At 43.1% G+C, this 21,829-nt stretch overlaps 3 protein-coding genes across 4 annotated transcripts; 1 reads left to right on the top strand and 2 right to left on the bottom strand.

Moving 5' to 3' along the window:
• Window positions 1–724: 724 nt before the first annotated feature.
• On the top strand, window positions 725–2,356 carry ankrd34ba (ankyrin repeat domain 34Ba; the record flags this gene model as incomplete). The annotated part of the gene is made up of 1 exon (XM_079235133.1): window positions 725–2,356. One exon carries the CDS (start codon window positions 725–727, stop codon window positions 2,354–2,356), a length of 1,632 nt encoding a protein of 543 aa, XP_079091259.1.
• Window positions 2,357–3,261: 905 nt separating this feature from the next.
• oclna (occludin a) lies at window positions 3,262–12,311 on the bottom strand. The gene is made up of 9 exons (XM_079235134.1): window positions 12,294–12,311; window positions 10,601–10,670; window positions 9,338–10,004; window positions 9,081–9,248; window positions 6,929–7,059; window positions 6,491–6,667; window positions 5,270–5,441; window positions 3,984–4,025; window positions 3,262–3,857 (listed from the first exon to the last, which is right to left on the bottom strand). Exons 2-9 carry the CDS (start codon window positions 10,651–10,653, stop codon window positions 3,759–3,761), a joined length of 1,509 nt encoding a protein of 502 aa, XP_079091260.1. The 5' UTR covers window positions 10,654–10,670; window positions 12,294–12,311; the 3' UTR covers window positions 3,262–3,758.
• An 844-nt stretch (window positions 12,312–13,155) lies between these two features.
• marveld2a (MARVEL domain containing 2a) lies at window positions 13,156–20,698 on the bottom strand. 2 transcript variants are annotated; one of them, XM_079235131.1, is made up of 8 exons: window positions 20,566–20,698; window positions 18,639–19,610; window positions 17,951–18,171; window positions 17,523–17,558; window positions 17,235–17,440; window positions 16,551–16,716; window positions 15,812–15,862; window positions 13,156–14,747 (listed from the first exon to the last, which is right to left on the bottom strand). In XM_079235131.1, the coding sequence occupies exons 2-8, from the start codon at window positions 19,591–19,593 to the stop codon at window positions 14,628–14,630; spliced, it is 1,755 nt and encodes a 584-aa protein (XP_079091257.1). In that variant the 5' UTR covers window positions 19,594–19,610; window positions 20,566–20,698; the 3' UTR covers window positions 13,156–14,627. The 2 variants fall into 2 exon arrangements, with proteins under 2 accessions (XP_079091257.1, XP_079091258.1); XM_079235132.1 differs by having other exon boundaries at window positions 20,599–20,695.
• Between the last annotated feature and the right edge of the window lie 1,131 nt (window positions 20,699–21,829).

The raw sequence follows: 21,829 nt of genomic DNA, 5'->3' as shown, positions 1-21,829 counted from the left end.
AAAACTAAATATTATTATTTCAATAAATTAGTTCCCTCTTCAATTGCTGGTTAAAAACATAAAGCAACATATTGATGTATTACTAAGTGGGGGAGTATCGCTAACAGTTTGGTTAAATTGATTCACTCAAACTCTTCTTACGACACTTGTTGCTTGTTCAGTGTGTCATTCATCGTCATCATTGCTGCATTTTAATTTCGCGGTCCGTGACTCATCCGTTGTGTTACCGTCTGAGACGTTAACGTTGGCCACCTCATCTGGTCTAGAGAAGCAAGGACGAGCAGCACAAAGGCTGAGAGAAAGCATCTCTGATGGTGCTGCGGAGGACGAGCTCATGAAAAGGAGCTGCTGAATGGATCCTATATGCAAGAAGAAGAAAAAAGTACAAGGACTTTATATGTTCTGCTTTTCCAAGGCCTAAATTACTGGTTTCACACACATATACATACATATATACATACATATATATACATACATATATATATATATATATATATATACATACATACATATACATACATACATACATACATACATATACATACACACACATATATACACACACGACTGATAATTATAATGAACACATTTACTTTTGAATTAAAAGTTGATTTGGGACTTGTTCTTGAGAATAGCTTTGCCCTTCTGAATAATTTCTCTAAAAGTGTTTTGTTATTTCCCACAGAAACCTGCCCGAATACATCTCCAAAACCCACCAGCTGGGATGGAGGGAGAAGGCAGTAGGCCCGCGGTGGCGATGGATTCAGGGAACCCCTTGCTGAGAGCCGTCTTCCTCCGTCGCCTGCGACTGACGCGGCTGCTCCTGGAGGGAGGCGCCTACGTCAACGAAAGCGACAGCCAAGGCCAGACGCCCCTGATGGTGGCCTGCCGGACCCAGCACACCGACGCCCAGAGCGCCAGCCGGGTCAAGCTGGTCCAGTTTCTTCTGGAGAAAGGAGCGGACCCCGACATCCAGGACAAGGAGGGTCGCTCGGCGCTGATGCACGCCTGCCGGGAGCAAGCCGGTCCTGAGGTGGCATCGCTGCTCCTGGCTAGCGGGGCAGACATCGGCCTGGAGGATCGGTCCGGGACGTCGGCGCTGGTCTACGCGGTCATGGCCGGAGACTGGAAGGTTCTGAAGCTGTTGCTTGACACGTGCAAGACCAAGGGGAAGGAGGTGATCATCATAGCCACCGACAAGTTCCCATGTGGGAAACTGCAAGCCAAGCAGTACCTCAGCATCCCTTCCCTTGGTCCTCTCGATCGGATGGACAAAATGGCATCAGCAGCTCCTACATCTCCCTCAGAAATCCAGCTCATCACCTCCCCTCAGTGCAGCTCCTCTTCCTTATGTCCCCCAAAGACGGTCTTCTCCTTTAAAGCAGCCCAGTCCAGTGGTGTAAGCTCCCAGCCCTGTTCACCATCCCGGTTTCAAAAGTTCAGCCAAGTGGCGCCCAACGGCCTGCAGCAGCCACTCCTGAGGTTGAACTCCGAGCCCTGGCTAAAGATCCCAGCGTCTCTGCTCAGCCAGCAGCCTCATGCGGCCTCGTCTTCAGAAAACAGCGAAGACCTCTACCACCCTGAGGACCTCTCCATCAGAATTCACAAACTGGACGGCACAAATTCAACAAGCGACAGCTTCAAGTGGTACGAAGGAAGCTCGGTGAGGGACAAAGGAATGGAAGTAAAGAATGAATGTGCCAAACGAGTGGGACAAAAGATCTACCTACCGGGTCTCATGTCATCCCACTCCGCCTCCCACCCTAACCTCCACTCTGCAAACCTCGGAACAGATTCTCTCGCCTCCTCATCCTCCTTCTCCGGTGCCAAAAACCTTGGCACTCCGCTCCACAGCATGGCCTCGTCGAGCCTTCACAGCGTAATCCAGAGGCGCAAGCTCGGGGATATCTACAGCTCGGACCCGCAGCTCGCGAGAAACGTCCACAATCTGCCCGAGGAGTCCCAGCAGAAAGCGAAAGACCTGACGGAGGGCAAGAGGCTGGCCCCTCTACGCTGCTCCAGCACGCTGGGCTCCAGGGAGTCACTGGCCACGTCGGGCCCGAGCCGGAGGGTGCTATCCGGGTACGAGCGCAGAGGATCTGGAGCCTTCCTGTTGGACCACAACTCCCAGGCCAAGCCTAGATCGTTGCCACCTCTGGCGCTCAACTCCACCAACAACCCCACCCTTAACATGTACAACCTCAGCTCCGGTGCTGGAGGTGGTTTCTGTGAGAAAGAGTCCGGGACGAGGAATTTCCTTCCCTCCGCTCCTCCTGGCCACCCCAAAGAGATGACCAGGAGGATGCTTCTGAGGAGACACTCGATGCAGACCGAACAGTTCAAAACAACGGCTTGAAAATTCCAACCGAGTTCACTGCGTTTCAATGTGAAACGTTTCATCGCGTGTGAGGTCGTGTCGGTGTGGGGAAATTCAAAGAGGGAAAATAGAGGATAGATGAGAAAAACAAAGCATCCCAATCGATGTCGGGACCTTCCTCTGCTTCAGCAGGCCATGTGTCGTTGTCATGTGGCATCAGTGTGCTGTTTTGTAACATTTCCGTGAACTTGCATTACTTTGTTTGGTCACTTGGGGCAGCAGAAAAAGCTGAAAATGCATCGGATGTGTTACCGTATACATTTCTTTCGGGTATCGGTTCAGAAAACTGTTTACGCATCCAGCAACAGAAGCTGAAGTCGTTTCTAGCCACTTTTAAAGCCAACATTCACACTTGTTTTAACTTTGTAGATTCTTGACTGGCGCCCCCCAGTGGTACCTTAAAAAGACACCGTGGACGATGGCAACAAGCACTGCTTACATTTTCAAACAAAGCCACCAAAATGAATTGAAAGCTGCTTTAATCATGTGAAACCTTTACACGTAGAGGCGTTAAGTTAAGAGGGCTTTTTTTCACCACAAACTGATATAAATATATGTTAGAGCTGCATTCTCTCTACTGACCACCAGGAGGTGACTCCTCTGGTTGTATAGAAGTCTATGCTTCATGTGTTAAAGCTGCATTCTCTCTCCTGACCACCAGGGGGTGACTCCTCTGGCTATATAGAAGTCGACAGAACATTACTCTACTTCTCTCTTGATTTATTCCCTCAACATCTACCTGCATCAAAGCAGGAAGTCAGTGCCTCTTGCTGAATTTTGATTGTCTGGCTCGTTTAAGAGCGACATTGACGAGAAGAGCGACGTCTTTGCAGGCAACATTCGTTTCTAGGGAGGCGTCTGTGTAAGAACAGCCAGAAAAAGTATTCATTATTAAGGAATTTATTTCAATAAAAAGCTATCAGACCTCATTGTTAAAGTAAATCGCATAAAACACGCGAAAGTGTTCTACCATCAATAAAGAAACACGTACATGCTAAAAACATTTTAAAAAACAGTTTCCCACATATGTACAAGTTTATATCGCTGAAACAGGATTAAAAATGAGAATAAAACAAGATAAAAAATAAAAAAAGAGCATCTCATGTCGAGTCAGTTACAAGAGCTATTAAAAACAAAAAGGGGATTAATCTTATTTTGTGTTCACTGCAGAAATAAATACATATTACAGTGTCTATGGCAGCGGACACTCGTAATACAAACAGTGGCTTAACACAACTGCGAATACAGGGGTGTGTGTGTGTGTGTGTGTGTGTGTGTGTGTGTGTGTGTGTTTGATCAGCGTCGCTCCGTCCTCTAACGTCTGCCGTCGTAAAGTTAGTCCGCCGCGTCCCGATTCGTCCGTGAACATCCTCGGAGTCGCTCAGGCTCGGCGGTCGTAGTCGCTGACCATCTTCTTGATGTGGTTAAGTTTGGACTTCAGATGTTTACACCTGCGCTTCTTCACCTGATAGTCTGGAGACTGTTTGTGACGGGAGCACACAAAAAGAAGGAGGCACGAGGACGAGTTATACGATCGGCAAGTTGTAAAAAAATAACCTTATTTGTTACGAGTGCTAAATCTGTCCTCGACAAAGATCCCACGTACCTTCTTAATGTTCTTTATCCTGTTGTACTCATCCAAAGCATCCTGTCAAAGAGCGCAGCAACAATTTGACCACAGTTGAAAATATCACGGTTAACAAGATTTTCACTGAAACAAAGCTTTATTTTGTCTCTGTCACTGGATCTGCTTGAAGGATTTTACACAGCGAATGTTTTGCGTCTCGGGCTTTTATTGTGAAAGGTAAAAACGGAAGGAAGCGGATCTGGTCTGCGCTGCCTTTGTCGAGGTTGAGAGGAGGAATAAGTAGAGCTGGACGGATGGATACGAAAGTCTGTCTCGTTTAGACGATCGATTCCAGCCTCAATAATCAATACATGAAAACAGAATGGATCAGATTCTCCGGAGACATTTCACAGCTGTGGATCACGGTTGACGTAGTTTGTGCTTCAGTTTATTGTCATTTGCACACAAAAAATAAAAAATAATTTAAAAAAAAACTGTCCTGTGTTTTAACATGCATGTGATAAAGTAATAAACAGTGGAAACATGAAAGTGCATGAGAGCTGCTTTTGATTTAAAATAAAGTTCTGGCCCTGTTTTACTTTACGATTGGAACCAAATTTTGCGGTGTCGCCCCTCGAAATAAAGTTGACCTTCTGGATCGGACTGAAGCCTCTGTGTCGTTGTTTCATGAATATCCATGCAACTCAACCTGCCCCTTGCATGACACAGTTATTTGTAGTGCAAAAGCTAAAAAGTATGTGTCACCTTTTCGCCATGTAATGTGCAAAATATTTCCAAAAAAAAACATAATTCTTTGCAGTGTGTAAAAAAACATTTGTGCCCACTTGGGGACAAAAGAAGACGCTCATAACTCCAATATTGTCTCTTTTAGCTCTGTTGTTGGTCTCCACCTCCTGAGGGAACATCCGTCTCTTTAGCTGCTTATTGCTCCACTTTGCTCCCCAGCTGGTTCCTAACTGCGTCTCTCCGCTCATAAAGAGCGGCGAGAGCCCGCATTTAATTTGCCGGCTCTAAAAAACTAAACGATGAGTTATTAGATGCTAAAACTGCAAAGTTGGTGATGACTCTAAATGTCACATCACACAAAGCCATTTGATCCATTTCATAATATAAATATACATTGATTGAAGCAGCTTTAATGCTATGAATTTAAAGCTACATTCCTGGGTCCTTGCTGCCAGAAAACCTTTTGATTTGTTTAAATATCCACAAAAATGCCTCAAATATAAAATATTGGTACTTGTCACATGAGGAATATGAACAAGTGAGTACATGTACTGGTCAGACAGTGAAGAGCAGCTCACCAGGTACTGCGGGCTGCCCTCCTGCAGGTCATCCAGCTCCCGGTCCACCTCCGACAGACTCTTGTTGAGGGCGTCCAGCTCCGCCTGCAGGTCCTTGTACTCCTGGTGGTCGCGGTCGAACTGACGCTTGTAGTCGTTGCGGTCCGGCTCATTTGCTATCGGAGGGAATTCACTGGAGGAAAACGAGAGAAAGACTTAAATTACAGAGAAGAAAATATATTAGACGACCAGTTTCAGTCGGCAGTGGTGGGAACAAAGTACATGTATCTAAATACTGTACTTAAAGGGCCAGTGTGCAGTATTTTTAAATGGTTAGCAGCAATGTAATATTCCTTTCTACATTTTCATTCACGTACAGTGTCCTGATCATTTTTCTGTACTTTTACTTCAGTAAAGTTTTGAACTAAGGACTTTGCTTGTAATGGAGTATTTCTAAACTGTGGCATTTTTCTACTTTAACTTTTTTTTTTTTAGTCCAGTTTTTAGCATTTCAAGGGATTTATGAGCAGAAATGTAATTATTAACTATGTTTTCATTTGTACATTATAACCTGAAACTAAGAACCGTTGTGTTTTCCTTCGCTCAGAATGAGCCCTTCATATCTACATAGGGAGAGGGAGGCGGAGTCCGCCATGTTACTACGGAAGCCCAGAACGGACAAACCAAACTCTGCAGGCCACCGTTGTTCTTGTAAAACTGTGAGGTGCAGACCAACCGGTTTTACACACCCGACTGCATTCAGTTGCATGCAATCTGCCACCTCACCACTAGATGTCACCACATCCTACACACTGTCTCTTTAAATACAGCAACTTTATATTTCTGCTCCACAATATCTCAGAGAAAAATATTTAAATTACTTATAAGTAGATTACTAGATTACCAATAGACGCTTCATTTTACCAAGTAATTTGGGTCAATTATGAAGAATAAACGTTCATAATAACAATAAAACATTTCAGGCCTTCAGGCAAAGGAAAGCAGGCAGAAAACACAAATAAGACTTTTGTTTGAATCACAAATCTAATTAAAAAAAAAAGATTCTCACATGAATTTCTAAAAAGTTTAAATAATCCAGATATTTACTTACTTTGTGACAAATAAAACATTTAAGACTCAATTTATTCATCATGTGTTCTATAAATATGACCGTCCTATCAAATAGTTAAAATCAGCTCACATTAAAATGCTGCAGTGAAAAGCACTTTAAACTTCTCCTACCTGTCGAACTCGTCGTCGTCCAGCTCGTCTCCGGAGGAGTTGTAGTCGGTGTCGTTTCCGTCGGTGCGGCGCGGCCGACCGGCGCGTCTCTTCTTGGGCCTCCCGGTCGAGCTCGGGACCTCCGAGTTCGTGCCGTAGGGGGCGCCGTTGTGCAGCGGCAGGACTTCCTCTGGAGGCCTGCGGGACAAAAGGAACAGATGCAGAATCCACATCGTCAGATTAAAAATCAACAACAATGCAACCGGTGAACTGGGTGTCCCAGATTACGCGGCAAAGCAGGAAGTAAACAATACACCAGCGGCGACTTCCTGTTTCCGTCACGCATTCTTTTCACGATCCCAATCGGCACTGAAGTATTTCATCGGTTTCACTGTTGCAATAAAAGTGTGATTCATGAGCTTCCTCCTGCAGAGCTAGATAAGCGGCCTCGGTACCCACGGGGGAGAGTAGCTGTAGGGCGGCTTGTCGTAGCTGCTCTCGTCGTCCAGGTGGCTCCTGGAGCCGCGCAGCTTCTCGGGGTAGTCCGACGACATCGGGAGCACCTCGGGGCCCGCGGACACGTTGTTCACCTGTGGGACGAAGAAAAACACTGAAATATAAAACCTTTGTATTTCTTTATTTTAAATCAGAACTTTTTTACTAAGCAAATAATAATTTAAATACTTTTTAAAAATCAGAAACGCCAAATATTTGCTCGATTTAGCTCCCACTTACATTTAATCATCTACTGTCTATTTATAAATTCCACTGTCCATCTGCCTTTGTTCGAGTGTGTTGCTTATTGTTTTTTTAAAGCACTTTGAGCTTCATCTCTTACATAAAAAAAAAAAAAAAAAAAGAAAAGCTCTATAAATAAAGATGCATTATTCCATATATAGTTATTCTTTTCAACAGAAGGCTCAACAACACCCTTAAAGCTGGGAATCTTTTTTTTCTGGGCGTAAAACAAGCCGAGGCCATTTAATAATTGCTCATTTTCATTATTACTTTTCTCTGTTTATAAACACAGAGAGCTTTGGGTCCAGGTAGATTTCTAGATGTCTTCTTCCTGCAGAACCAAATGCATAAAGCAAAGCTCCTCTGGAATCTGTACATTTTGTGCCACACACAAGAATCTGCTGCACGAACTAAACTCTGGAATGATAAAACCTGCGTGGACTCGTCTCGCTTCACCTGCAGCACAACATGCATGTGCTGCCGTATGCGCCGCCTCAGCACTTTTCAGACGGCTTCCCACAAGCTGCAGCGGAATAAAAACACATCTGGCTCCCAGTGTCGCGTTACGTGTGTGTGTGTGTGTGTGTGTGTGTGTGTGTGTGTGTGTGTGTGTGTGTGTGTGTGTGTGTGTGTGTGTGTTTTGTTCCAGCGCACCGGTCCGACCGGTTCTTCCTCTTCACGGCAGCAGAAAGTCACCGTGACTCAAACTCACAGCGCCTCACCTATGAGCGCCTCACCTATGAGCGCCTCACCTGTGAGCCTCACCTGTGAGCCTCACCTGTGAGCGCCGCTGCAGACGGCTTCAGGAAGCCTGATTCCTTGTGGAGGGTAAAGACTAAAACGCTCAACCGTTATAAAAGTCCAGATTTTTATTATCGTTCGAGTTGGTCACCGTGAGACTGAAACTGTCGTCTGTGTCAACGCCACACCCTGAAACCACTTCCCCTCCCCCGCTGATCAACAGGTGACACCGAACAGGTTGAACCACTTCCACTGAGACAAAAACACCCGACTCCCTCTTCTCCTCCTGGGAGACACTCATGAAGCCGCGGTGGCTTCTTTTGATTCTATTTCTAGGCAGCGACTCACCAAAAATCATTCTTTAGTCGATTTAAAAATCAACAAATGTGAGTTTCTCCACAAAGAATCGCACAAAAGCATCACTTTAAATCTAGTGTGCTCACGGGTTTCTTTTAAATTTGTCATTCAGAATGAAAAGAAAGCATTAAAAAAAAAAAAAAGACATAAATGTTCAAATCGACTGGTTAGTCAACCAATTGACTGAACGGAAGCAACCGTTCCCAACTCTAGAAATAATCTACAGCTGAACATTACCATCATAAGTTAAAGCAGAAAAATATCTTCAAAATGTTAAAAACTTTCAGTTCACCGTCACGTACGATGAGGAAAAGCAGCAAATCACATTCAAGAAGCTGGAACGAGCAAATGTTCGGCAATGTTGTTGTTCGGTCATCAAAATAGTTCCAATTAGATCATTAAATGAAAAGAAATGCCAAATGCATCTCTTCAGTGTCCTCTTTGAACATAAAAAGAATCATTTATATAGACTTCTATACAACCAGAGGAGTAGCCCCTGGTGGTCAGGAGAGAGAATGCAGCTTTAACACATGAAGCATAGACTTCTATTCAACCTTTACTACTTGAAAGTAGTCAAGTAGTAAAGCCCGCCCCCAGCTTGATTTGATTGGCTGTTACAGGTTCTGCTATTATTGAGCAGAAGGGTATTCAGTTGATTGCAATCTGCAACCTCACCACCAGATGGCACTAAATCCGACACGCTGGCCCTTTAAATACGACCAAAGCGATGAATAGTTTCAGTTCCCGTTAGAATCCCGTTGAATCGTTAACTCACCCACGCCTCCACGTCTTGCGGCGGCTCCATCTCGTTGATGACCTTCACCTTCTTCCACAAGATGTTGCTCTTGCCGAAGTTTCTGATTTTCTGGCGAGTTTTCAGAGCGAAGACGAGCATGATGATGAGGCAGACGGCGACCAGGAAGCCGAACACCACCGCGATGGCCTGGAAGGAGACGCGGAAAAACCACAGTTACAAAAACACATAAAATCTTAATCTGCGCGAGTAACGAGGAAGCGGCGCCGCGCGTTCACCTCCTGCGGCTCCACGACGCAGTAGTGGTAGAGGTACTGGTTGACGAAGACGCCCGAAGTCTGCGGTTGTTGGTACTGAGCGCACAGACCGGCGATCTGGCTGCCGTAGGCCGATCCGGACGACTGCGCCGTGGGGTTCACCGCCACCAGGTAGACGATGGCGGCTATCAGCATGAGCAGCGCCAAGATGGCGCAGATGATCACGACCGCCAGGTAGAACCTCCTGCTCTCCGACAGGCTCTGGTGAGACACCACGATGATGAAGATGGCCAGGCAGGCGATGAACGTGATGGCCGCCATGGCTATGATGAACCCTTTGCCCTTCCGGGGGTCGTTGTAGTTGCCGCCGAGCCCGCCGTAGCCGTAGCTGTTCCCGGCTCCGTACGCGCCGCCGCTACCGAAGCTGCCGTAGCCGCCGCCGCCGTAGCCGCCGCCCGTTCCCCCGTAGCCGCCGCCTATTCCACTGTAGCCGCCGCCACCGAAGCCGCTCATGGCGCCCTGGGAGTCCCACGCCAGCGTGGAGGCAACGCAGGCGAAGATGGCCACGCACATCACGATGGCGATGATGGACATGATCTTGAGGACGCCCGGCGGAGACGTCCAGCGGTAGAAGTGCTGGAACTCGTCGTCCGGGTAGTAGGAGTAGGCCGGCTGCGGCGCGACGTTACTACGGAGAGAGATTCAGGATTAGAGCGTCGAAATTAGCCGGTTAGCTTAGCGTCACTTCGCACTATAAAAGGCGTGAAAAGCCAGTGAAAACATCCAGGAACCGCCTCCCGCCAAGTGAGACGCAGAGAAGGCGAAGAAAAAAATTAAAAAACGTCATCTTATCCCAATTTACATAATAGAAGGCGTTTTCAAAAATATCCGGGTTTTTTTTCCCAGGTGGACGAGAGGAAAATATCCAATGAAAGAAATATTTGTATTAGTATTTTATTTTGAAAACCTTGTCAAAAAATGATAAAGATTGACTTTTTTTTTTTATTGTGCAATTTCACAAAAACTATATCCATGTTGCTCAAAGTCAAATTGTTTTTTCCAGATTGCAAAAATAAAGTTAAAAACAACAAAGTTGCTCAAATTGGAAATGTGAAATTTAGACATGAAAACTAAGAAAATAATTCAGATTAAAGATGTAAATTCTCTTTCTCGATCTGTGAAACCAAAAAAACAAAAGCAACAGAAGAATTCAGGAACGGTTTCATTTCACAACATTTAAATCAGACTTATATTGTTAATAAAACAATAAATCATGAGACTCACTATCCATTATCCGACTCGTAGGGCGGCGGACTCCCATTGGGCCTGGAGGACATGACTGCGGGAAAACAATCTGCAAAACATTATTATTTATTTCATCAAAAACATGTTTAACAGCGAGCAGCAACGAATGAATATTTGCTTTATAGTTTTCTGTATTTGAGTATTATAGAAACATTCTTAGTAGTTCGTCCAATCATCACTCCTGAACTTAAAGACACTAGTAAGTAAAATAAATCAGTCAGTCAGTAATATGCCATCAGAACTAATACATGCAGCATCTCCTCCCATTTTAAAGAGGGATTGATTAGGTATTTAGGTTTACGAATAACGTAAACGATTACGTCATAATAAAAACAACAGCCGCTATATATTTCTTCAAAAAGGACAACTGTAGTACAACAAGGGGGAGCCCAATGATCTAGGACATGATTTTAGTCTTTTTAAACTGTACTAATGTGACCTTATTGAATATTAATTGCAATTAAATATTAATAAATATTAATAGAAAATCATACAAAACATATTTCTTCACAAAGACAACTGTAGTACAACAAGGGGGAGCCCAATGATGTAGGACATGATTTTTGTCTCTTTAAACTGTATTACTGGGACACTATAGCATATTAATATTAATACAAAAATCATAGAAGATCATATAAATGATATTTCTTCAAAACGACAACTGTAGTACACCAAGTAGGAGCCCATGATGTATGAAATGCTTTTTGTATTTTTAAACTGTATTACTGTGACGCTATAGCATATTAATATTAATTCAATATTAATAAAAAAATCATAGAAAATCATAGAAATCATATTTCTTCAAAAGCACAACTGTAGTACAACAAGGGGGAGCCCAATGATCTATGACATGCTTTTCATCTTTTTAAACTATATTAATGTGACGCTATAGCATATTAATATTAATTAAATATTAATACAAAATCATAGAAGATCATAGAAATGACATTTCTTCAAAAAGACAACTGTTGTACACCAAGGGAAGCCCCACTGATTTAAACTGTATTACTGTGACGTTATAGCATATTAATATTAATTAAATATTCATAAAAATTCATAGAAATTATATTTTTTAAAAAGGACGACTGTAGTACAACAAGGGGGAGCCCGTTGCTGTATGACATTATTTTGGCAATACTACAATTCATAATAGTGAAGTCATTATTTGTGGTATGTATTTTCTGCGTTGCACTTTGCAGACGGTCCCTGCGGCCCTGCGCGCACTCGTCCCACAGGCGGCTGCACGGAGACCAGCGTGATCCGTACAGCTCGGAGAACGACCCGTTTTTGTAAGATGAAGGTTGTAGCTTGTTGTCTGCATCACTACGATTACAGAGAGGTATCGTTTGTGTTGCAACACCGTTTAGCGAAAGAGTTATTGATCCTGGAAGTCCGAATCTGTGAATCTCTTTCCAACTTTACCGGACTTTTAAAACTTTAAAACGTTAAACTTCAGGTTGAACCCTAAAGCGACAGAAGACTCACAGCACGCAGCGGCTCATTCTCAATAACTCGGCTCTTTTTTCACAAGTCAACAACATTGTGTTTCACAGCTCAGCAGAGTTGAGGAGATAATTGATTAAAGGTCGTCTCCTCCGACACACCTGTTGCCGCTACAGGTGAGCCGGGACCGAGGTGAGCCGGGACCGAGCCCCCTGAAGCGGACACTCACCTGTCTGCGTCTCTCTGCTCCTCCGAGAATTCTTCAACTGAAACTGCAGCGGCTGATAAAAACAGAACAACCCTGACACACCCAGGTGAGCCGCTCTCGGTCCGCGTAGCCCCGCCCCCTCCCTCAGGTGTCACGTTACCGTCAACACCGGAAGTCCTTATTCGACCTTCAAGGAAATGTCTTCAGAGAATTTAAACTGGCACAAACAACATTGTGTAATTTATACGTCACACATAAATATATATATATAACATTTAAATATTTAATATATTATTAAAATAAATAAGCATATATATACATGCATATATATATGTATATATATATATGTATATATATATATATATATTTATTTTAAATAAATATACACTATTGTGCAGTACTTTTCTAGAGTGTGCGTATATATATATATATATATATATATATATATATATATATATATATTGTTTTTCTCCATATAATATATATTTATATATATATATATAATATAAATAATATGTATTTTATATGTACACTCCCAAAAAAACAAATATATATGTACAAAAATGTTTGGGTGTGTACATACATTCATGTGTTTATTTATTTGTATTGGGGTGAATAAATAAATAATGAACTGTGTGCCAACATCAAAATAATCCATTTCATTTAACAACTAATTTGGTGATGGATAAAAAAACTGAAAAGATTAAAGGAAAATAACGCTTTAGATTAATGTTATTGTTAATTATTCAACTAAATACTTATTGATATGCATTTTTCTTTTCTTCTGATGATTGTTATCACAGATTAAACCATTAATGGTTTTGTCCAAAACAGTTTAAACATCCTAAAAAGACAAAGAAAAGCAACAAATGTTTTTGCACAGCTTGACTTCAAATTAATGAAAGTAAATTTATTCTGCTTCAGTTTTACACAGAACTTTGTTTTTCCTCTTCCCCTTTATCAGTGAAACTAAACCGTCTACTCATCAAAAGAAAGGAAACCAAAACTGTATTCAGGAGACAGAAACAACAAATAATCACTTCAAATTACAAAATATTACGGACATTTACAGCAACACAAGTACTTGATGACAGGAGCAAAACACAGACTGTATGATGTCATTTCCTGTCGACTACGACATGAAACACAGAGATTTAGGCACTTAAGTGACTATAAAGTACAAAATGTTTATTCGGTGTGAAATGGTAGAACGAAAGTGTCACAACATACAACATTTACAATTATATAAAGAATACATATTTCCAGATTGAGGCAAACAGTAAAAAAAAACACACTGTGCAATTAAAAGTAAACGAGCTCGTTGGGATCGGTCGGGCCAAAGCAGTTCATTATGCAGCGGCTTTTATTTCTCTACCTTTTCTGTTCTTCTTCCACCTTCCACCGAAAATCCCGTTCACAGCAGAAACCAGTGAGTTTAAGAGCTGAGCCTCGTCTACAATCACAGTATCACACACACATACATATTATATATATATGTATATATATAATTTTTTATTTTTTTTTGCATATTCAGACCATCGTAAAAAGGAATAGTGTTATTTGCTGCAGCTGGAGCGTTGACGGAGAAGATTGACGGCAGGAGACCGTTAGCTTAGCATAAAGACTGGGAACAGGTGGAAACTGCTAGCCAAAAGCCGCCGACCGGCACTTTAAAAGCTCGTTAGTTAACATCTCGTGTGTTGTGGTTGATTTAAAATTTCTATTTGAGACAAAACTAATTAATTTTGCTCCAAGCTTATTAGCCTGGAGTCTTTGATCGTGTCTGTAATTGGATGCTAACATGTTATTTCTCAGGATCGTGTGCTTAGTTAAATGTTTTGAGAGAATACTACGGAGATAAACTGCACTACTGAATATCTTCCGGCTCCAAAGAAAACCGTCTTATATTACATGAAATGTATGAATATTGCAATACTTTCATCAGTCGGCTCCATCGTCAATGTGTTCAGCGACAGATAGTGAATTAACAGACTTTGAAAACATTTATTTTGATGAAAATCTTCAAAGATTGACAGGTAAAAAAGCTATGTGTGTGCAAAGACCAAAATAATGAAGTTAATTTACTTTTTTTAGTGTATTAATTAAATGTATTCATTAACTGATTGGTGGAAAATAAAAACCAATATTATTAAGCTTAATATGTATTGTTATATAGTTCTTTTTAACAGTTGTTTTGAACTAATCGCGAGTAAATCGGTGATCTTTAGAGGCGCTTGGAGGCTGACTGTCTGTCATTGAACAGAGCGAGGCTAGCTGTTCCCCTCCGCTTCCAGTCTTTGTGCTAAGCTACGCTAACGGGCCGTTGAACTCCTTGACCTCCGTGCTGCTCGCCGCTCAGCCGAAGCCGTCGTTCCACTCCATCACTTTATCGTACTCCTGGATCTTGTGCTTGATGTGCGCCAGTTTGCTCTTCAGGTACTCGCAGCGCTCCTTCTTCTCCAGGAAAGTCGGGTCCTGGTGTGAAGACGCAGAAACACACTTTATTCATCGGTTTATGGGTTATTCCAAGGAGCAGTTACTACAAATACTAAACACGTATCACGTGTTCATCCGCCGCTGAAAATAGTTCCCAACGAAATGCACCGTTTCCTCCCGTTTGTTTAACCCTTGTGTTGTCTTGGGGTCAAAATGACCCATCAACACACATTCATATACACTCATACACGGCTCATTTTGACCCCAAGACAACACAAGGGTTAATGAAACTATTTCTATTTTGATATGACTGATCCTTTGGACCTGTGATGCTTGATTATACGCCACATTTTCTAAATTTGTAATAAAAAATGATATATTCTTTCTCTCAGATTAATGCATCATAAACTTCATTCACTTGCTTCAAACAGTTATTATATTTCAGTTTGTTTGGAGGCGTTTACTCTCTGAGCTGCATTATTCTCCCAAACACCAGAGGGCGTACAAACTAAACACACAGACATGAGATAGAGAGGAGGGGCTATCTGTAAACTCATATCTCTTATTCATAAACTACTTTATTACCTTTATACAAACCCTGTAGAGAGACAAGTCAAGTATTACATGTGTTATAAAGAAACAAAAAGGCGTAATAACCTGGAAACTATTGGATGTGGCTGCTAAATATTTACTCAAATGTAGATTTTTACCATTCCTGTTTATTGAGTTTCTTTGTTTAATCTTTAGACGTGTAAATGGTGTTTTTTTATCAGTCAACTATTTGTCAAAGTTACAAAAAGTAAAACAAAATCAGAGGTGCATGATAAAGGGTCGCGACCACTTGTTAAATATATATATATATATATATATATATAAAAAAAAATATATACACACACAAACACATTTATATATATATATATATATAAATATATATATATAAATATATATTTATGTATATATTTATATATAAATACGCACATTTATAAATATATATATATATATATATATATATATATATATATATATAAAAATAAAAATATATATATATATATAAAAATAAAAATATACACACACACACACACACACACACACGACAGGCTCACATTTTTCTTCCTCTGGTAGTCCTGAAGGATTCTGTTGATGCGATCCACCTCCTGCAGGAAGAGAAGAAGAGAAGAAGAGTTCAAGTCGTTTCCACTGAAGAAGAGAAGCGAAGGACAAACCCTTAATTTGACTTGAACCCCTGCGGGCGGAGCAGAGAAAGAATGTGAGGGTGGAGGAGGAAGTGCAGCAGGAACAGGAAGTGCAACAGAGGAAGTAAGGAGGGACAAAGACTGGGTGCAAAACGTTTCCCCAGCAGGTGATGACCTGAAGACGACCTTTGAAATACAAGTTCAGCCTCTACTTTGAGGAGAATTTAGAGCCTACAATTCCCATAATGCAATATAGACGTACGTATAATTATGAGTGCTGCACATTCAGATATTAAAGTGTAATGTTTGCCATTGTTAGACACACAAACACACACTAGTATTTAGTCTCTATTTTTGAGGAGAATTAGCACGAGTCAAGCAACAAAAATACAAGATCCTACAACTCCCATAATGCTATTGGGTGCTGCATATTCAGACGTAAAAGGGTACTTCTGGAATTGCGCCAGACACACACACACACACAGACACAGACACACACACACACACACACACACACACACACACACACACACACACACACACACACACACACACTGAAATCCCCAGTGATCCTACAATTCCCATGATGCCCCAGAGCCTAGTGAATCTCCTTTAAATGGTACTTCAATAGATAAGTTAGAACCGTCACCTTCTGGCTGCCGGGCTGCAGGCTGCGCATCAAGGCGTCCATCTCATCGAACTTCTTGAGGGTGGCCTGCGTCTCCGCGTGGATCTCCTTGTACTCGGCGTACTGGTCGTTGAACACGGCTCGGTACTGGTCGCGCTCCTCGTCCGCCCGGATGGTCGGGTACTTTCTGCGGGTCGGAGTGTAGAATATTATGGTCTGGCTTTATTCCCACGCGCAGCATTTACACTGCTGGAATTCTGTGGTTCTGGATTATAATAAATTATCATTTAAAACTATATATTTTTTAAATAATGTACATTTTGTTTTATAATTCATAATGAATTATTATTTAAGCGAGTCGTTCCATGCAAAGGAAATGAGGCTCTAGTGTAAGAATTAAGTCTCAATGTTAGAATTCAGTAATGTTTATTTATTACAGCTGAGGAAATTAGTTGATTGAAGAAAAAGTTTTCAGCAACAATTTTCGTAATAGATTTATTGTGCGTGTCAAAAATAAACTAAAGTGGCGGTCTGAGATATTAAACTGATTCTTTTGGTCTGATTGGACAAAACATTTTAATATTCTGGAAATCTGTAACTTTACATACAAGAATAATGAAGAAATGTCAATTATGTTCTTAATCCTGAATGAGGTGTTATTGCTAAGACGAGCGCGTCCATCAGAGAACGTCCCGCAGCTCTTACCCGATGTAGTCGGGCACAATGACCGGTTTGGGAATGTGTCCCGACGGTATCGCCCCCTGCAGGATGTGAGGAGGAAACGCTTTCTGAGCGGCTCTGATGGGAACGACCGAGGAGCCCTCGACCTGCACGGGAAATCTGTGAGCCGGAGCCGGAGCCGGAGCCAGAGCCGGAGCCGGAGCCAGAGCCGCAGCCGGAGCCGGAGCCATCTGAAGGAAAAACAACGCAAACAGAGTCACCGTAACGGAGCTGCTGCAGCTCGCCAGCCCAGGCGCGTGGTGTCTGACTCACCAAGGCTTCTGCCGCCCGCGTGTCGGTGGGATACATCTGTGTTCACAAAACAAAACCACATTAACAGGCAACCAGCAACGACGACTCACTGTTACAGGAGGCGAGAAGATGGATGCCACTTATATACGAAGCTACACCCGGGACACGGTTAGCTTTGCTTAGCATAAAGACTGGAAACAGCTAGCATGGCCCCGTCAGCATCTTCATTTCACAACATGACGTCTTTACACTTTACATCAAATGTCCCAGAATGCAACTCTTTTAAGAGACCAAAATAGAAACAAACAGGACTTTTGTAACAGTAGTAATCGGTAAACAAGGTGCACGCTTTGCCCTCCGGCAGGACTCCACCTACTCGTTCCTTGAAAGCCAAAGTCTGTGGTTTGCTGTTGCATTGTGGTCCGTGTGAAAACAAACTCGGCTCTCACCTCGCGGCCGTGCTTCTCCTGGTATCGGCGTGCGGCTTCGTGCCGCCACAGCTTCAGACACACGGCGGCTCCGATCAGATACACGAGCAAAAGGACGAAGAGGAAGATGATGGCGGCGGTCTGGCCCGCCTCCGTGCGGCAGAACGCCCCGTTGATGCCGTTGTTGAAGACCGGGTAGGAGCACAGGCCTCCGCGGGTCGTGTCTCGGACGTAGACGATGCCTGGCGCACAAAAAGGGAACAATATTGTGTGGAAAACAGACTTATCTCACTTTGCTCGTGGCTCTATGTTGTGACTTTGTAGAAGAACCGAGTATTGATAAGCGTAGCTCCTAAAATCCTAAAGATAACTCTCTATACCTGAAGCCTCCGTAGTTCCACAAACCACTAGGACGTACACACTGTCCCTTCAATCTAAATCTGGCATGAACCATCAACTGTTAACAACGCGAGTTGAATGTTGTACACGTGTCCCTTCAAAATAAAAATGAAACACTTGAATACCGTAAAAGTCGGGTTACAAGCCGCTACTACCTTCGGTGGGTGTACCGCTAGTTCCCCGCTGTAGCCAGCTAGCGCTGCTGCTAGCTCTCCGCTAGCTCTTGCTAGTTCCCCCACCGAAGGTAGTAGCGGCTTGCAACCCGACTTTTACGGTAAAAACCAGAACAAATAAAAAAGGTGAAGCCCACCTGCTGCCATGAAGAGCACCGCCAGCGCCAGGTTTATGGTGAACTCCGTCAGCGGCCACCAGGTGGAGTCCAGCAGGATGGTGCGGTAGTACATGGTCATGCCGAGCACCAACACGATCACGGTCACCAACCAGGCCAGCCCGGCCACCACCAGCACAAACGGCGTCTTGGGGCCCGAGTAGTAGGACCCGCCCGTGACGCCGCCGTACCCGCCGCCGTACGCTCCCCCGGGGGACGAGTACCCGAACATGTTGAACCACTCGTTGTCCTTGTGGATGTACGCGATGACGCAGGCAAACACGACCGCTCCCAGCAGGAGCTCCACGCATCCCAGAATCCTCAGCAGCCCGGACCAGGACTTCATGAAGCCGTAGCGCTGGTGGTACTCCTCCACCCGCTCGCTGTAGGTCAGGCCCGTGTGGTGGGTACGCCCCGACTCGGACTCGCGGGCGTCCCGCAGCTCCAGCAGCTCCTTGCGCGAGTTGTAGCTGCCGCCCGAGCCGCCATACGGATCCCGGAACGACCCGGGGATGGAGGGGGACTGCGGGGGCGAGCAGCGCACCCCGTCGCTGGTGCTGTTGTTGTTGTTGTTACATGAGGAGGCGGGCTCGGAACCGGGCGCGGCGGAACCGGGCGTGTTGCTGCCGCGGTTGCTCCCCCTGAAGAAGTCCTTCCAGGAGTCGGGGATGAAGCGGTGGACCGGTTTGATGTCGAGGGCCGGGTCGCGGTCCGCCTCGTCCTCGCTGCCGCCGGGCTCGAACTCGGGCCCCACGGGAGGCTGGTCCGGCAGAGGCGGAGGAGGGAGCGGGTCGGCGCTCCGGGCGAGCGGAGACGCCCGCTGCTCTCTTAGCCGGTCGTAGGAGTCGGCTCGGGGCAGCGAGCCGGGCGGCACCTGGTCGTAAAGCGGCGACTGGCGGGCGCGCTCAGTGCGTCCGTAAAAGCCTCCATTGGACATGAGGATGGCGTCGGTCCCTGAGAGCACACACACATTCATTAGGCGATGCTTTAGTGTCTATCAGTTTCAGCTGCACGTCATTTTTTATTTCAATTCAAACAATTAGCTGCTCGGCATCTATTCTGATAATTAATTCATTAAATTAAAGTATATTTTCTAGCAGAAAAGCCAAATATTTGCATCTTCCAGCGACTGAAATCTGAGGATTTGTTGCTTTTAACATTGTAAAGTAAACAACTTTGAGTTTTGGACCAAAACGGACATTTAAATACACCATCATGAAGCATAGACTTCTATACAACCAGAGGAGTCGCCCCCTGGTGGTCAGGAGAGAGAATGCAGCTTTAAGAGAAGCTTTGGCTTCACTTGGCAGAACCAGATGTTTCCGCCTGCGACATCTTTAAATGTTTTGTTTGGTCCAAAACTAAAAGTGATTCACCATCACTTGGTTAATTTACCACCATAAAGGACAGAAAAGCAGCAAGTCCTCACAAATATAATTCATCAGTTAAATAAAGTGTTGCCAGTTTCGTATGTTTATGTCAATCAATTAATTGTTTGAGCTCTCAAGTCATAACCATAAACAGCAAGCAAAGGAAGAGGAAATGTAAAAAAAGAAAGAAGCCAGAAGATGAAAAAAATACGGAGAGAAATTAGAAATCCGAGAGTATCAGTGGTGCAAACAGAAAACCCAAAGTACCCGAGGTCACCAGAGAAAGATGTTATCCCGCCATCCTCCATGCACGCCGAGTCAAGAATGCATTTTTGTGCTGCAACCAAATACGTAGCTCTGCTGTTGTTGTTATTTTAATAATAAGAATAATAATAATAACCGCTCATGTGTCGTATCCCAGAATGCTGAACTTACCAAGAGCACAGAAATACATTCTTGACAACCCAATCAGTCGTGAAAAGCCGTTTAATGTGAAAGCATCCCGAGAGCTTAAAGGAGTATGAACTGAGCTCGAATACCTCTTCCACACGCAGTCACTCAGCTCCACTTACATTGGCCCGGAGCTCAGAATGCAAACCTGGAGGCCGAGGGTCCGCCTGCACACAGAGGGGGAGGAGTCTGAGACGAGGGGGAGGAGTCTGAGACGGGTCGCCAGGCTGCAACCCATCGGGAGAGAAAGCGTCACAACTTCCAAAAGGTAACTCTCCGATGTTTGTTTTCCAAAGACCAGGTCAGAAATATATAGATTTATATTCACAGGGATTTAGAGCTGAGAAAAGCAGCAGATCAACAAGAGAGATTTCACTTAAACAATAATCTGAATTATTGTTGGCGATAAAAGATCAAACCAAACAATTCATTGGCGACAATGTTGCTGTTGTTGTTATTTTTTAAGGAAAAAATGTAACGTTCCAATTTCATAAAAGTGAATATTTGCTTCTTCTTCTCCTGAAAGTGTCAATAATTGTAATGTTTTAGTCATAATGTTTATTTTGGACGAAACAAACATTGGGACGTTGGCTCTTTAAAAACCAAACAACCAATCGATCAATAGAGAAAACAATCAATCGATTATTAAAGAAAACAATCAATTGATTATTAGAGAAAACAATCAATTGATTATTAGAGAAAACAATCAATCGATTATTAGAGAAAACAATCAGCAGATGAATCTATAATAGAAAATAATCATTAATAAATAGTTCTAACTATAACAGTCATAATAATCTAAAGATATAATTTTTAATAGGAGAACAGTCGCAGGACATTTTTCTGCATGGAGTATTTTTACTTTAAATACTTCATGTACATGTCCCCTAACAAAAGTACTTTTACTAATGACAAAGTATTCTCACAGAGTACATTTGAATACTTCCTCCACCGCTGATGATAAACATACAGACTGAACTTCTCAGCGGATATGAAGTCATTAAAATGTTAATTAAATACCAGCTGAACATTAAAGTGATGAACAAATAAATAAATAAATCAATATTTATAATCCAGTATTATATAAATATTCTGAAATTGGACATTCTGCAGTACATTGTTCCTTTACTTAAGTAACATGTTTTCAATGTACAGTAATATTAATACATAAAACATGTAAAACACTGACATGAACAATTTACTACACAGAGTACTTTTACTTTTCCTACTTTAAGTACATTTTCACAAGTACATACTTTTCCTTCAGTGATGTTTTCCACGTTTCCTTGTAGCAGAGTATTGTTACAGTGTGGTGCTAGTACTTTTTACTTCATGGTAAAGTACAGTAATATT

This window comes from Taurulus bubalis (assembly GCF_910589615.1).
Source record: "Taurulus bubalis genome assembly, chromosome: 19".
NCBI classification, from domain to species: domain Eukaryota; kingdom Metazoa; phylum Chordata; class Actinopteri; order Perciformes; family Cottidae; genus Taurulus; species Taurulus bubalis.
Note: the sequence above shows the minus strand (reverse complement) of the source record. Positions and strands in the feature narration are given on the sequence as shown.

Excerpts from the sequence above, each read along its gene's own strand:
- oclna (XM_079235134.1), bottom strand. The coding sequence starts at position 10,653 with ATGTCCTCCAGGCCCAATGGGAGTCCGCCGCCCTACGAGTCGGATAAT. Across the intron at positions 10,005-10,600 it reads TACGAGTCGGATAATGGATA|TAACGTCGCGCCGCAGCCGG; the intron begins GTGAGTCTCATG and ends CTCTCTCCGTAG. Across the intron at positions 4,026-5,269 it reads AGGGCAGCCCGCAGTACCTG|GATGCTTTGGATGAGTACAA; the intron begins GTGAGCTGCTCT and ends GCTCTTTGACAG.
- marveld2a (XM_079235131.1), bottom strand. The coding sequence starts at position 19,593 with ATGTCCAATGGAGGCTTTTACGGACGCACTGAGCGCGCCCGCCAGTCG. Across the intron at positions 16,717-17,234 it reads ATTGTGCCCGACTACATCGG|AAAGTACCCGACCATCCGGG; the intron begins GTAAGAGCTGCG and ends TCCGACCCGCAG. Across the intron at positions 15,863-16,550 it reads TGCAGCCCGGCAGCCAGAAG|GAGGTGGATCGCATCAACAG; the intron begins GTGACGGTTCTA and ends CTCTTCCTGCAG.